Source organism: Cordyceps javanica, chromosome 5 (assembly GCF_051103115.1).
Source record: "Cordyceps javanica chromosome 5, complete sequence".
NCBI classification, from domain to species: domain Eukaryota; kingdom Fungi; phylum Ascomycota; class Sordariomycetes; order Hypocreales; family Cordycipitaceae; genus Cordyceps; species Cordyceps javanica.
The window spans coordinates 1,575,517-1,589,404 of NC_139299.1; the positions used below are offsets into that span (position 1 = coordinate 1,575,517).

Below are 13,888 nucleotides of genomic sequence, written 5' to 3' on the forward strand. Positions count from 1 at the left end.
AACGCTCGCTGCGCTCGAAGCAGAGCCTTTCTACTCAATTGACTCGGCTCTTAAGAAATTCCAGAATCAGTAGAATACGTAGGGCTTCGGGATTTCTCGAAGCTTACGAAGAGTTAGCCGGGGAAGCCGGGGCAGCACATCAACGTTGACAGCTTCGTCCCGCGGCGCGGCGCGAGAGAGGCGCCAATTACCATAGCTGGCAGTAACCACCTTTCTTGAATGTTACGGAAGACTACCGGGTCTGTTGTAAAGATGGTAGTGTTCCCTGCAAAAATAGAACCCCATAATTTACATGATCCCTTTTGAAATTTTCATGACCGATTTTACCGAATTAGGGATAGCTTCAGTAGTAGATACACCAGTTTTTGCAGCGGATTCTACGAAGAATAACTCGGTCTCTGTAAAATGCGTTTTCTCTATCAATTTCAAGCCTACCAGTGCCAAAATTCGTACTCTCCATAGGCTGGCTGTTGCGCTGGCTGTTGCGTTGGCTATTGCGTTGGTTGTTGCGTTGGCTGTTGCACTGGCTATTGTGAAGCCTAAAGGCTGCCAAAGAACGCCTGTGAGAAGCTATCGGCAGGGGTAACTTAGGACAAGGAAGACGATAGAGGTAGCCAAATCACACCAAAATTAACGGTTGTAGCAGTAATGTGTGTCGTCTGAGACCCCGCAGCTTAGGAGGCTATCAGTTTTTCGAGGCGCCTGAGCGAGGCTATGTATTTGGAGGGTTATGTTATGCTTTGTCGTAGGAATTGACGGATCACGACCTTCTGGCGTGTGGTGTTGATGCGTTCTGGCCTCTGATTGGTCTGGAGAAATATTATTGCGGGACTGGCATTCCTAAAGGGGTATAGCGCCAAGCTAGGCCCTTTTAAGTAGAAAGGGTCATGTAATTTTCAAATCAGATCATGTAAATTACGGGGTTCGCAAAAATAGGTGGGCTGATTACTGGGTCTTAGCTTAATTAGGTATAGTCGTGTGTAATTATTCAAACAGCGTAAGCTAAATTACGGCCCTCCCTGGATTTTGAATCTTTGCACATAGCTTTACCTAATTAGGTCACGCCCAGGTGGTCATGATTGAGCCCGTACTGAGCAGACTTCTGTAATCTCCAAAATGTAGCTGCCACGGCCGGAAATCCGTACATAGTATCCTCTTCGAGGTGGTCATGGATGAAGGCTGCGATATGCCTGCTGGAGGCTCTGAGGAGCTATATACGTGTGCTAGCGATGAATTACTTAGTGTCATATATACTATTCCAAAGAAGCTGCATCTACGGTAAAACTTTCTAGGGATGACACGGGTTCGGCCAGAATTAAAATTGAACAAATAAAATTCGTGTTTTTGGCCATTCTACCGAGACTATTCATAATTCACAAGTCATGCGTCGTTCCATTGCTCGTCTTCAGGACCGCCGGCTCAAGCACTTTGGGCTTCCGGTTCCCTCCAACAACGCAGCATGACAATCTCCTCTCGTAAAAGCCCTGGTTTGCAAAGTCTCAGGTCGCTCCCAGACAGGAAAATGAAAATATGGAAAACGTTGCTTCTTTTTCTTGCTTCCTATGCACCCGGGTTAAACTTCCCTTCACCCGCTCTCTGTTGAACTTTTCTCGTTATATAAAAATCGACATTTTTGGTAAACCGACATCAAGACGTGGCAGAAGTGCCATCCCAAGAATTTCCTTGAACACCTGGTCCGTTTCAGCGCTTCATACAAAAAAACAGCCCTGCTTCCCCCGGCATTCATTAGACCGTCAATGGCAGCTGAACAACTGTGCTACCAACGGTTCGAGCTGGGTGAAGACATTTATCGGGAGGTCATGGCCTTGGTGACAAGGCGCTTGAGGGTGAGCTCCTGTTTCTTGAGGTCGTCGGCAGAGGACTCGTTGAGCTCGAGAGCGGCCATGGCATCGCTGATGGCACCCTCAATCTTCTCCTTCTGGCCACGCTTCATCTTGAGGGACAGAGTCTGGTCAGAGACGATCTCCTCAACACGGCCAATGTAGGACTCGAGCTGCTGCTTAGCCTCGAAGCGCTTGCTGAAAGCCTCGTCGTTGCTCTTGAAAGCCTCGGCGTCGCTGACCATCTTCTCGATCTCAGCGGTGGAGAGCTTGCCGACAGAGTTGCTGATGGTGATGTTGGCGCTGCGGCCAGAGGTCTTCTCAGTGGCGGTGACCTTGAGGATACCGTTGACGTCGACCTCGAAGACACACTCAAGGACGGCCTCACCAGCGCGCATGGGAGGGATGGGAGCAAGGGTGAATTCACCGAGGGAGGTGTTGTCCTCGCAGTTGACACGCTCGCCCTGGAAAACGGGGAACTGGACTGTCTGCTGGTTGTCGGCAACAGTGGTGAAGGTTCTGGAAAGAGTAATGTTAGTGTTCTGTACGAGATTGGAGTTTGTAGCTTGGACGAAGTGGGGCGATGAGTGGTGATGCTATCATGACCACTCATTTGGTCGTACATGGTACAACCCGGTTGGGAAAAAATCGCAGAAATTACAGAAAAGCAACCGGGCAAGGGGAATATAAATTTCTAACCTCTTCTTGATGCTAGGCACCGTTGTGCCACGTGGCACGACAGGAGCAAAGATATTGCCCTCCATGGCGACACCGAGAGACAGGGGAACGACGTCGAGGAGCAGGAGGTCAGCGGCGTCAGACTCGGCAGCCTTGCCGGTCAATAGTCCGGCTTGCACCGCGGCTCCGTATGCGACGGCCTCGTCGGGGTTGATGCTCTTCTCGAGCTTCTTGCCACCGAAGAACTCAGAGAGCAGCTTCTGGATCTTGGGGATACGGGTGGAGCCACCGACGAGGACAATCTCGTCAACCTTGGACTTATCCATGCCAGCGTCCTTAAGGACCTGACCGACGGGCTCAATAGTGCCGGCAAAGGCCTTAGCGTTAAGCTCCTCGAAGCGGGCACGGGTGATGGTGGTGGTGAAGTCGGCACCGTCGAAGAGAGAATCAATCTCGATGGTGGCCTGGGCACCGGAAGAGAGGGTACGCTTGGCACGCTCGCAAGCAGTGCGGAGACGGCGGAGAGCACGGGGGTCGTTGCTCAGGTCCTTCTTAGACTTGCGGAGGAAGTCCTTCTTGCAGTGCTCGAGAAGGTTGGTGTCGAAGTCCTGACCACCAAGATGGGTGTCACCAGCGGTAGCCTTGACGGTAAAGACACCACCCTGGATGTTCAGGAGAGAGACATCGAAAGTACCACCACCAAGATCGTAGATAAGAACGTTACGCTCCTTCTCAGACTTGCCAGCACCAAGACCATAGGCGATGGCGGCGGCGGTAGGCTCGTTGATGATACGGAGGACGTTGAGGCCAGCAATGGCACCGGCATCCTTGGTAGCCTGACGCTGGTTGTCGTTGAAGTAGGCGGGGACAGTGATGACAGCCTTCTCAACCTTCTTGCCAAGCTTGGTCTCGGCAATCTCCTTCATCTGTAGTGTGTGTGTTAGATACCGGATGGAAGCCGAGGTTGTAGCGGGAAACGTACCTTGAGGAGGACCATGGAGGAGATCTCCTGGGCGGAGAAGGACTTCTTCTCGCCGAGGTAGTCAACCTCAATCTTGGGCTGACCAGCATCGTCGAGGACCTTGAAGGGCCAAGACTCGATGTCCTTCTTGACGGTAGGGTCGTCGAAGCGGCGACCAATCAGACGCCTAGAAAAGAAGAAAATATCAGCAATTTTGCACGGTCAAGAGGTGAGCCGAGGTATCAAGGAACTCACTTGGCATCGAAGACAGTGTTGCGGGGGTTCATAGCAGCATTGTTCTTGGCGGCCTCACCGATCAGACGCTCCTTGTCGGTGAAGGAGACGAACGAAGGGGTGGTGAAGGAACCCTGCTCGTTGGCAATGATTTCGACATTGCTGCCCTCGTAGATGGCAACGCAGGAGTAGGTGGTACCTGTGCGGGAGAGGGAGGTCAGTATGAGGATTCTGCGATTGTGCTACTTGCTCGTGTATTCCTCTGCATTCTGCCGCCGAAACCGCAAAAACTTCAGACTGCCCGAACAGCGCAGAATTTTTGCGCGTCCAATCGGCGGCCACAACGCACGCACAAAAAAACAGGAGCGGCAGCAATAATTGCAAGCGAGAGCACGGGAGAGCAATACGTACCCAGATCGATACCAACGGCACCGTCGTAAACTTCGTCCGCCATTTTGAAGTAGATTTTTTGATATGCCCGTCTTTGAAGTCTTGAGAGGGATGGAGGATGCAAGAGGAAGAGGAGCCTTGGAGACGAGGGACGTGGGGTTACGGTGAAAGAAATTCAGCAACGCACCACCAAAATTTTCGTGCAGGGCCCCAAGAATAATTTTCGGGGCTCTTTTTTTTTTTTCCTCACCCATTTGCCGCTCGACGGCAAAGGCGAGAAGAAAGAGCGGGGCTGGAGATAGTTGGCCAGCAACAGAAAATGCGCTAAACGGTTTTAGGAATGGCGCCCTCGCCTGAGTTTTTCCCTACGCACAGGTATCTTATCGATCAATATTTCTGCGCCTACACGCGCATTTATGCATCTGGTGGCCACACCATGACGATGCTGCCAATGTAGGATGTGCTTTGGTGGTTATCGGAGACGCTTCATGCAACAACGATTGTGGACCGAAAACATGTTTCTTTATTGCCAATACGCGCGCATTTGTGTATCTTGGGGGTAAGCCTCAACTGTTGCTTCAGCGGATGCGATGTGGTGGTTTGTCAGATATGGCCCATTCGTCCACTCATGATTGAACCCTGAACACAGATTGTATCATCGCGCCTACTTTTCTCGTACCTCTGCGGCCTCTCTACGCCTCATTTGCCTTGAGACCCAGCGCCTTGGCCTCGTCGGCAACCGTCGCTGCGATGGTAGACTTGAGATCTGGCCCATTGGGCTTCCAGCCCAGGTACTTTTCGGCACGCTGCGGGATTCCCTTTGAATTCCTTCCCAGGCTCGGCGCAGAAGGTCCCGCGATACTCTCGGCCTCCTTCAAGCTGAGTGTCTTAGTCTTGGCTTCCTTCAGAAATTCCTGCTTGACTGCCTCGTCGAGAATCCACTCAGACACCTCAGACCATCGGTGCACTCCGTTGGAGGCGAAGAAGTAGCCATGCAAGCCAAATATCTCGGGGTTCTTGTTCAAGTTTGGATCCTGTGTAGCATCCAAAAGCTTCACAAACAAGTCTGCCAGGTCATCGACGTGCACATTGTCCCACTCCGTCTCGCCCTTACCGACGACCGGGGCGTAGCCCTCCTTGAGTGTGGCCTTGGCCAGATCGGGTACTTGAACGGTCCGCGTGTTGACAGGCCCCGATCCCTGGCCATAAATCGTGGGTGGACAGAGGATGGCAACTTTGACAGCGTCCGAGATGGTGTCTTGGACGAGAATGTCGACGTTTCGGTGATGAGCGTAGTCGGGCAGAGTCACCAGACGCTCCACATCGTCAATGTCTCGATAGGTCTGTTCCGGCAGCGGTGGCTCGCCTTCGCGACCATGTTTCTGATCGTACCAAGTCAAGATCGAGGTGCCGCCGAGATGAATCCAGTAGCCAGGGTTTTCCGGAGTGTGGCCCTCTTCTAGTCCCATGGCAATGGCCGTTGCCCCAGGAACATTGTCCGAGGAGTCGGCCGTGTCTACTACTCGTCAGCTTTGGGTGCATCTTCCTTGGAGGCACAACGTACGGATTACAACATCGTTTTTGGCAACCGCATCCAGCAAAGTCTCGGAGTCTTCCAGCGAGCCATATACAAACTTGACCTTGGGGTACTTGGCCCGGATTGGCTTGGCACGGTTCTCATCTCTCACGTAAATGGTATAGTCGTAGTCTGGGTGAGCTCGGTAGACATGATCAAGCACCGTGCCACCGATGTAGCCTGTCAAGTTCAATGGTCAGAGTGTTGCTTGCCACCAAGGTTGGCGTATTGGAGCGTTTTAACCCCTCCATACCTGTTGCACCAGTTCTAGAGGTATTTGTCAGCTGATGAGGTGCAGAGGCGGGCAATCGGTCGATGACTGCTCACAGAAAGACTTTGGCGGTCATGATAGTACCAAAACAGATGAAGCGTTCTTGTATTCGAAAAAAATGGTGGGGATCCGGAAAGCGATTTTTCAGATGAAGCGATTCCGACTGTCACTCTTTTACTTCGTCATAGTGTGATTGGGGCTGAGGGGGGGTCAGCTTCGCCGTGAGCTAGCCACAAGCTGGGCTAGTCCGCCACGCGGGCGGGGTCTTGGCTACGATGATCATATTGATGGTATCACCGATTCACTGGCGCGCCAATGCTTTAGCCAATGATACTTTAAGTTTTTGGAGACCTGAAATATCACATCTTTGCTGTCCTGCTTCAACCGAGACAAGGAACCCATGCCTCTCATTCACTTGGCTGAGGGTGCTCCACTCAACCCTGCACCTTCTCTTCAAACATATATATAGACTTGCCGGCTCTTCCCTGATTCTCTGCAAAGTTTACGTCCTTTCAATCCATTTTACACACTCAACTTGACTAGGTCAACTCCCATTTTACTTTCTGAGTCTTTGACAATGCCTGACAGCTTCACTCACAAGAGCTCGGGCACCAACAGCCAGGTGGGATACCGCGCCGTCTCAAACACCAAAAGAGCTGCAGCAACTGACCTTTCCAATACTACAGGGCAACCACTACTGTTCTCGCGACTACGGCTCCGGCGCCGCCAACTCCAACTCGTACCACTATTCCAACAGGTGAGAATTGGCCCAGCCATCCGCATAGTGCCCAGCACTGACTCGCAGCCCAAGGGACGGCTCCTATTACTATTCCAATCCTAATGGCAGCACTTACTACAACGACGGCCAGGGAAGCGCCACTTTTACAAGCCCTTCTGGCGCGAGCTCTACTACTACCAGTAGCAGCAAGAAGTAGACGGTTGACACTTGGTCCCCTTGTCGGATATGCTGTTGCTTCTTGACGCAGCGAGTTGATGCTTGTGCCACACTTGGCCATGCACGAGTGTGTACATAGGATCTCGGGGACTTCAGTCTGATATTTATAAAGTACAATGATATTCGGTGATTCTGAACCGTCGCCCTTAGAACACGGACTGAAGCTCAACGTATTCGTCGCTGCTCTCGTCGCCAACGGTCGCACTGGCACCATGCACCTTGGTAGCTGATCCACCAGTACCACTATACGCGCCGGCAATGGCGGCACGAAGACCGAAGTCGCCCCTAATAAAACCTCCCCAATACTTCAATCATAGTTAAACTTTATGTAAAAGGCGGAGCAGGCATAGTCCCACATACACGCGTCAGAATTCCACGGGAAAGAGATCGTTGCGCGTCCCTTAACTACCCTGTAGATCGATGGACGTCACCCGTCTGCCAATAACGTCGTTGGGAGCGTTGGGGTTGGCTTCAAAGCCAATCTGGATACTAGCCTGGTAGGTATTGAGCTGATTGATCTTGTTGAAAAATCTCACCGGCATGCTTTTGGCAACGGCAATAGCCCAAAGTACTTGCATTGAAATAATGGAAGCGAAGGCACAGAAGGCCACGGCGGAGGCTGCAACAACGAGAGAAACCTTTATTTAAGCTTCCCTGGATGAGACTGGGGCAGGACGATGGACTTGGTGGGAGGAAAACTTTAATATCCGCAGTTGGAGCACGGCACTGCGTTCACCATAGCAGCTTGCAATTGTGGTGGATCGCGACGGCTGAGGAAAACTCACTTGAACTCACGACTCTTTGCGACACGGAAGAGTCAGAGCGGTATCTGCGACCAATGATACTGGGAATTTATAATACCATGTGCTTTGCACCCCAATGCCCAGCGCTGCACCTCACACGTTCCTTCGAAACTCTAGCACAAGCTACTTATCAGTCATGTTCAACTTCGGCAACGCCGGTGCATATGAAGTCTACCTCACCCGAGAACACATTGCATAAGTAAAAAAAAAAAATCGAAACAGTCAAAAAGAACATCCGATCCACATTCACGAGAAAATGACTGTTGTATATGTTGATTCGCGCTACATAAAATGTCGACCGATATTCGCCAAGCCATCTACCAAGTCGCCTGCCTCGTGTCAGATCTATACAAATTCTACAAATTCCGCGCAAAACCGAACGATCCAAACACATATTTTAAACCCCGACAGAAAAATGAACTGCCAGAAGAATGACCAAACACATGTACGCGGCCAGCTCCGCAAAGAGCACTCGCTTCAAAACTGATCTCTGCCAGATGGTAAAATGCGCCATCTCGCCATGGGTGCACCAGCTTATGGTTGAGTTAAACGCGCCGTAGAGGGCGACGATGCCGACCACAGGAAAAACAACACTCAATAGCACCACAATAATGAAGACAGAAGCAAGTCGTCTCTGGCAGTCTTGAGCGTAGCGTCTTCGAAATATAATATCGGCTCGTGCAGATTCCATCAGGCGCGTTTCGGACGCGGAAAAAAGGAATTCTCCTAGCTGTGGAGGCACATCTCTGGCCCTGCGCTCTCTGGTTGACGCCGAGAAGCCGCGCAGTCGTAGGAGCTTGGGGGCAACTTGCCGAAACTCTTCATCTGCCGAATGCCAGTACGAGGACCGCGGGTCGGGAGTCTTTAGGACCCGGGATCGCCGCTTGCCACCAAGGAGTACCAGTGAAGAGGGGCGTTCGCTGAATTCGTTCAAAAAAGCTGGAAAAGTTAGCTTAGCCAAAAGAACCCAACTTCGAACGGTTGCGTACCATGGCTACGTGGAGAGTCCCAGCGAGAGTAGGTTGGGCTCAGCTTGTTAAGCTGATCGCGGCTGCTGCCGATCTGGCTGTGAGGAAAGAGAACGGAGCGCGGTGTACGAGGACTGTTGGTGGATGAAATCGTGCTTCGTGTCTCGGAATGAGCCCTGGTTACAAAAGAAATTGCTGGATCGGTATGATCTTCTTCACCGCGCTGGATGCGCACCTTTTGTAGCCGCGCTGCCTCAGGTAGGCTGATGAGTGGGAAAGGAAGACGTGGAATTCCAACGCTACCATTCCTGCCATCCGTGGGAGGAACTCCCGCAAACAATACCCTTTGAGGATCTTTGCAAGCCTCAAAACCTTGCCAGTGATTCCCACTGCCGAAATACTCGGAAGAAGCTGTCGAGTCCAAGCTATCAAAGCTCCTGTTAAACTGTTCCATCTCGAACAGTTGATTTCCACGTTCTCGAGATGCAGTAATGCCGTCAAGCGAGCTAGACACGCGGCGCATTGCCGCTTGCAATCGACATCTCGTTGACATTCGCAAGCTCGGCTTCCGGCTGGCGCCATACCCAGCTTCAGACGTAAAAGAGATTGGCGGTTGGCGGTGGTGGCTGGTACCGCAATAGTCGTAACTAACAGTGTCGGACACATCTGCAACACTGCTGCCAATCTCTTCGTGGGCTTGAAATTGGTGTCTTTTTTCCTGCGAGATAATGTGATCGGTCGTGACCGTCTCCCAGTCACTTTCATGAGCGTTGGGCCGGCCAGCCCGAAGTCGTTCAACATATCCTGCAGGAATGGGATATACCGTGCTAGAGCAGTGAGTTGGATACGGTTTGGTCGATTGAACGGGTATCTTGACAAGGTTGTCGACTTTCTAAGCCGACGGAACCGCGTCTGGATTGTAAAATGACCGAGCATGATGCTCCCGAATGTCCGTGAGTTGTCCGGAGGAAGCGCCGGTGTAGTTGACGCGGCAACGAGACGCAGGATCAGTCTCTAGTGTATGAAGAGCTTGACTTACATCTCGTTCCGCGGACGGGCTGAGAAATAGCGAGCGACAGGAACTAATGTCGGACTGCGGCGCACCCATGGTAGATGTCTTCGACAAAGATGATGCCAAATCAGAGACTAAATGTCGGCCTACCCTGGTCTTCATGGACTGTGTACGCTCTTGGTATTGGGGAGTCCGCGAAAAGTTTTCGTTGCGAAACTCAGCACTTTCAGAGCTTTCTCGTATCCCATCGCTGAAGTTGCTCAATACCGAAATGAAGGAATCGTCCCGAGTCAGCTTGGGCTGCCTCGAACATGGGTCTGGTAACAATCCTGAGGAGCTGGAGCTCGGCATTGTGTTCCGTCTCTGTGAAATTGAAGGCAGAGGGCGATATTGGTTCAGTTTCCTCGTCGGAGACAGAACCAGGGTAATTGTCCTCTGATTATTGAAACGCGCTCGAGAGCTGTTAGGCTTGGCTGCTGTGTTGTTTGAAAATGACTGCCCAGAATCGTGATAAAATTCGGTTTCCCAGCCGGAGCTAGAGCCCTTTAGATCCATACTGGAGTAATTGACGCTTCGGGTGTCACGTTCGCTGATGGCTGGACAAGACAAGACGAAAGCTCGGATTGTTACTTGCAGTCGCTAGTGTTTTGGCTTCATGAATGATTGAGACACTTGATGCCAACAGTAGCGTATAATATCGAGAAGGATTTAAAGTATATGATGAAGCCAGAAGTCGTGGGAGACTATAGATTGAGCGAAGTAGTACAGAGTTGGAGGTTGTTGTTTCAGCAGAATTTGCAGAAGTCTGTGATGATGGGAGCGAGACGCGAGAACGCGGCCGAATAACAAACGCCAAGAAACGTGTGCTTCCATTGATTAGCAAGCGGCCGGCAAACCGTATCACTGCTGATCCAAGACAAGGCGTGGCGACCAGCGAGATATAATTGGGCTGGCAGCTGGCAATATCACGCAACACAGGCTTGCAAACCGACACGGTGTTGTGAACCTGCCCGGGTCAACACTGACAAACACACACACTGGTGGTACGAAAGGACGGATCGTAGATGGTTATGAAAATTCTGTTCCCACAAGTGTAACGTACAATCTCGCAGAAACGACGGAATCGTCAATTGGACCGGCCAGCCCGTCCCTGTGCCACGCCAGGCTGTTCGTCTAGCTTCTCACCAGTCATCACATGCCGTTTGAAGTGGCCGGAAATCCAAGACTGGCGATCGCCATCACCGTTACAGGTAGATACGACGAAGTGAGACGAGGACGGGTACACCAAAGCCGTGCCAGACTGTGGCCCAGGTCAGATAATGAGGCTGAGACGAGGCAATGCTGACCAAGTGGCGTCAACTTGAGCCACCTTTACCTGATTATACTTCAGCTATATTGGACCCGGCCATTTTACAAGGATTCGAGTCCAGATACCTTTCGCTTTTCGTTGGAGCCAGAAAGCGTCCTGTTCTGCCAGCCTAAGCGCCATTTTGGTGCTGCGGGACGGCCTCGGCCCGGAAAGCTTATTGTTGACTTTTTGACGACTCATCGGGAAGGCTCTAAAAAAGGTCAACTGTCGGTGGCCCCGAACTAGGCTGGCTGAAGGAGCGAGATGCTCCTCCGGCTTTTATCTACCTCCCTAAACAGTCTGTCAGTTCTGTTCGAGGTTGAGTACTTGGGGCAGCAGCTAGTGCGGGTCTCAGGTTAGGCTTATCCTTCGCCAGGGTAGCGGCCATATTTACGCTTCCTCGGGCACTTTCTCCTTCCCGCATTTTCGCAACTTTAAGCTACACCCGGGCGCGGTGCATTTCACTTGTATGCTAAAACTGAACATCATGCGCCATGGACCGCAACCGCAGGCCATCCGGCTGGGATGAGCTACCAGACGAGATATTGCTGCAGATCATTGCCTGTATGTTCCCCGCCTCAGCCTCACCAGCGAAAACACAATTGAAAGGGCGAAATGGGATGCTGATGCCAGGAGTGAGCGAATAGACCTCGAGCCATACCACATTACGCGCCTGCAGCTGGTTTCGCGCAAATTGCAGAAGCTTTGCCTCGATGACGAGCTGTGGAAGCAAAATTGCTTTGACGACTCGCCTTGGTTCGCACAACTTCAGAGCTGGCGCGGCGCTCCTCCCGTGTTTTTCGGCCCCGCCCCTGATGGCGAAAATGCGCAAGAAGCGGTCGAGGGCTTGCAAGATGTTGCATCCTCGCCCAGTGGTTCAGATCGAGCTGCATCGCAGGCCATATTGCCAGCAGACAACAGCAAACATCGCAGAGCGCAGAAGTGGCAGGACATGGCAAATTGGGACCCGGCATTCCCGACCGAGCGAGTATCGTGGTACGACGAGTTCATTCAGCGCTATGGTCCAGCTTCCATATCGTGGCTCCAGACGCCGCGCATACGAGACCGTGGCATGGAAGCCATTATCGAGTCACGCGGTGTCGCCCTGTACAATCCGTATAACGGCAGGGATGGTGATGGCACAATGCTAGCTGTATCTCCACTCGATGATGGATCCGTCTGTCTTTGGGATATCAAGGGGACTCGAGGCAGGCAGGGCAGCATCATAGGATGTAGTAAGCCTGACATCCTGTTCATCGATGGGCCCGGCGGCCAGAATCAGCGGCGGTCAAAGCGGATTGACACCGGTGTGACGGAGTGCGTAAGCGTCAATCACCACAACAATAGAGCATTCTTTGCCGTACAGAGTCGTGAGTAAATTAGCTGTTGTACGGCAGCTTTATGTTACTGAATGTAAATAGATCTTATTGAGGTTGATCTGAACCGCCTCCAAGTTGTGAGTCGCCAGTCATTTGAGTGGTCAATTACGACGATGTCAGCCATCAACGAAGGCTTACCTCTTACGGTTGGAACATCTCTCGGTATTCATTTGCACGATTTCCGGACACGAGCCAACATACCAAACGACAGATCTGAGCGAGTTGAGTGGGATGAGTGGGATGTCTATAAATCCATATTCGACCCCAAACCTCTTCCTCCCTACGCATCGCTGTCTCAGCCAACCCCGATCAGCATCCTACATCTTCCGAAGCCTGGATCGCACAGCCAAGTCTCGGATGACATTTTTGTATCTGGACGATTCACCAATATTTTACACTATGATCGGCGCAAATTCCCAGCTATTGTTGGATCTATATACTCTGGTGGTTTGATAAAGAGCTTGGCTGCTGTGCCATACCCATATTCGACCGTGGACTACGAAGTCAGACGGCATGGCGAGTTCCCGGCGGAGCAGATATCACGGATCAAGAGGACGGGCAGTGGCGTCACCATGATCGCTGGCGGCGTGTATAAGCTGAAAGGTTCCCTCGAGATGTACGGGCTGAGCTCAGCTGTCCATTCAAACGACCGCGCAACATTGCAGAACTCTGCAATGAAGAACCGACAAACGGCAGCCTCGTCGACAATTCTTTCGCTAACAACTCATGGAACAAGAATTGTCTTTTCGGACGGAAACGGGCTGATCAAGTGGTTCGAAAGAGATGGGTTCACGGAATGCCGACGACATAAAATTGGGTCGTGTGACGCAAAGGAAAACAACATCTTTGCTAGCAGCGGCCGGGGCGAAATTGCGCGCAAGATTGTGTCGACAAAGTCGTCAGTGGGTCACAATCGTTCGAATAACGATGATATACTGTTTTGGACAGGTGAAAGGCTTGGTATGCTAAGCTTCACGGCGACACCATTATACCTATCTGAAGATTTCGAGCCGCCACTGGACGTAGAGGCAGCCACGGAAGATGGAAAGCGACAGCAGTACGCTGAAGAGATGCGTGAAGCACTCGAGAGACAGACTGACGAGATTCAGCTTATGAGCCGCTTCGGGCACGGCCCAACATAGTAGGGGAGCAGAGGCCCAAGCAGATACCAGGCAGATACGGCGCGGACACAGCAAGCCACGTACATAATGACGAAAATAATCAAGAATGACGCATGAATACGAATGAAGGAATTTTTATGGTGCGGAATTTCATGTCTAAAAAGTTTTTCCGCTCATGGTTTTGCTGCAGCGCCACTGGTGCCCAAGTACCATTAGGCTCAGCTTAGGCTCACCGATGGCCGGGCTCATAACTGATGGTTCCGCAAGATGAGCCTGTAAAGAGTCACGATGGCGACAGCCAAGAGGAAATAAATAGTCCATGGAAGTCTGTGGAACGGGAGCAGTGACGAG

The 13,888-nt window shown here is 51.7% G+C and overlaps 5 protein-coding genes across 5 annotated transcripts; 2 read left to right on the top strand and 3 right to left on the bottom strand.

The window, feature by feature from the left end:
- Window positions 1-1,807: 1,807 nt before the first annotated feature.
- Window positions 1,808-4,168, bottom strand: V2A60_007712 (heat shock protein 70 family; the record flags this gene model as incomplete). Its single annotated transcript, XM_083258994.1, has 5 exons — window positions 1,808-2,360; window positions 2,541-3,445; window positions 3,502-3,667; window positions 3,736-3,913; window positions 4,126-4,168. The coding sequence occupies 5 exons, from the start codon at window positions 4,166-4,168 to the stop codon at window positions 1,808-1,810; spliced, it is 1,845 nt and encodes a 614-aa protein (XP_083115120.1).
- Window positions 4,169-4,796: 628 nt separating this feature from the next.
- V2A60_007713 (NAD-dependent epimerase/dehydratase family protein) lies at window positions 4,797-6,027 on the bottom strand (the record flags this gene model as incomplete). The annotated part of the gene is made up of 4 exons (XM_083258995.1): window positions 4,797-5,620; window positions 5,669-5,860; window positions 5,934-5,947; window positions 6,008-6,027. 4 exons carry the CDS (start codon window positions 6,025-6,027, stop codon window positions 4,797-4,799), a joined length of 1,050 nt encoding a protein of 349 aa, XP_083115121.1.
- A 501-nt stretch (window positions 6,028-6,528) lies between these two features.
- On the top strand, window positions 6,529-6,886 carry V2A60_007714 (uncharacterized protein; the record flags this gene model as incomplete). Its single annotated transcript, XM_083258996.1, has 3 exons — window positions 6,529-6,573; window positions 6,638-6,708; window positions 6,763-6,886. The coding sequence occupies 3 exons, from the start codon at window positions 6,529-6,531 to the stop codon at window positions 6,884-6,886; spliced, it is 240 nt and encodes a 79-aa protein (XP_083115122.1).
- A 166-nt stretch (window positions 6,887-7,052) lies between these two features.
- Window positions 7,053-9,200, bottom strand: V2A60_007715 (uncharacterized protein; the record flags this gene model as incomplete). Its single annotated transcript, XM_083258997.1, has 3 exons — window positions 7,053-7,191; window positions 8,159-8,648; window positions 8,699-9,200. The coding sequence occupies 3 exons, from the start codon at window positions 9,198-9,200 to the stop codon at window positions 7,053-7,055; spliced, it is 1,131 nt and encodes a 376-aa protein (XP_083115123.1).
- Window positions 9,201-11,531: 2,331 nt separating this feature from the next.
- V2A60_007716 (F-box protein) lies at window positions 11,532-13,558 on the top strand (the record flags this gene model as incomplete). The annotated part of the gene is made up of 3 exons (XM_083258998.1): window positions 11,532-11,601; window positions 11,685-12,407; window positions 12,459-13,558. 3 exons carry the CDS (start codon window positions 11,532-11,534, stop codon window positions 13,556-13,558), a joined length of 1,893 nt encoding a protein of 630 aa, XP_083115124.1.
- Between the last annotated feature and the right edge of the window lie 330 nt (window positions 13,559-13,888).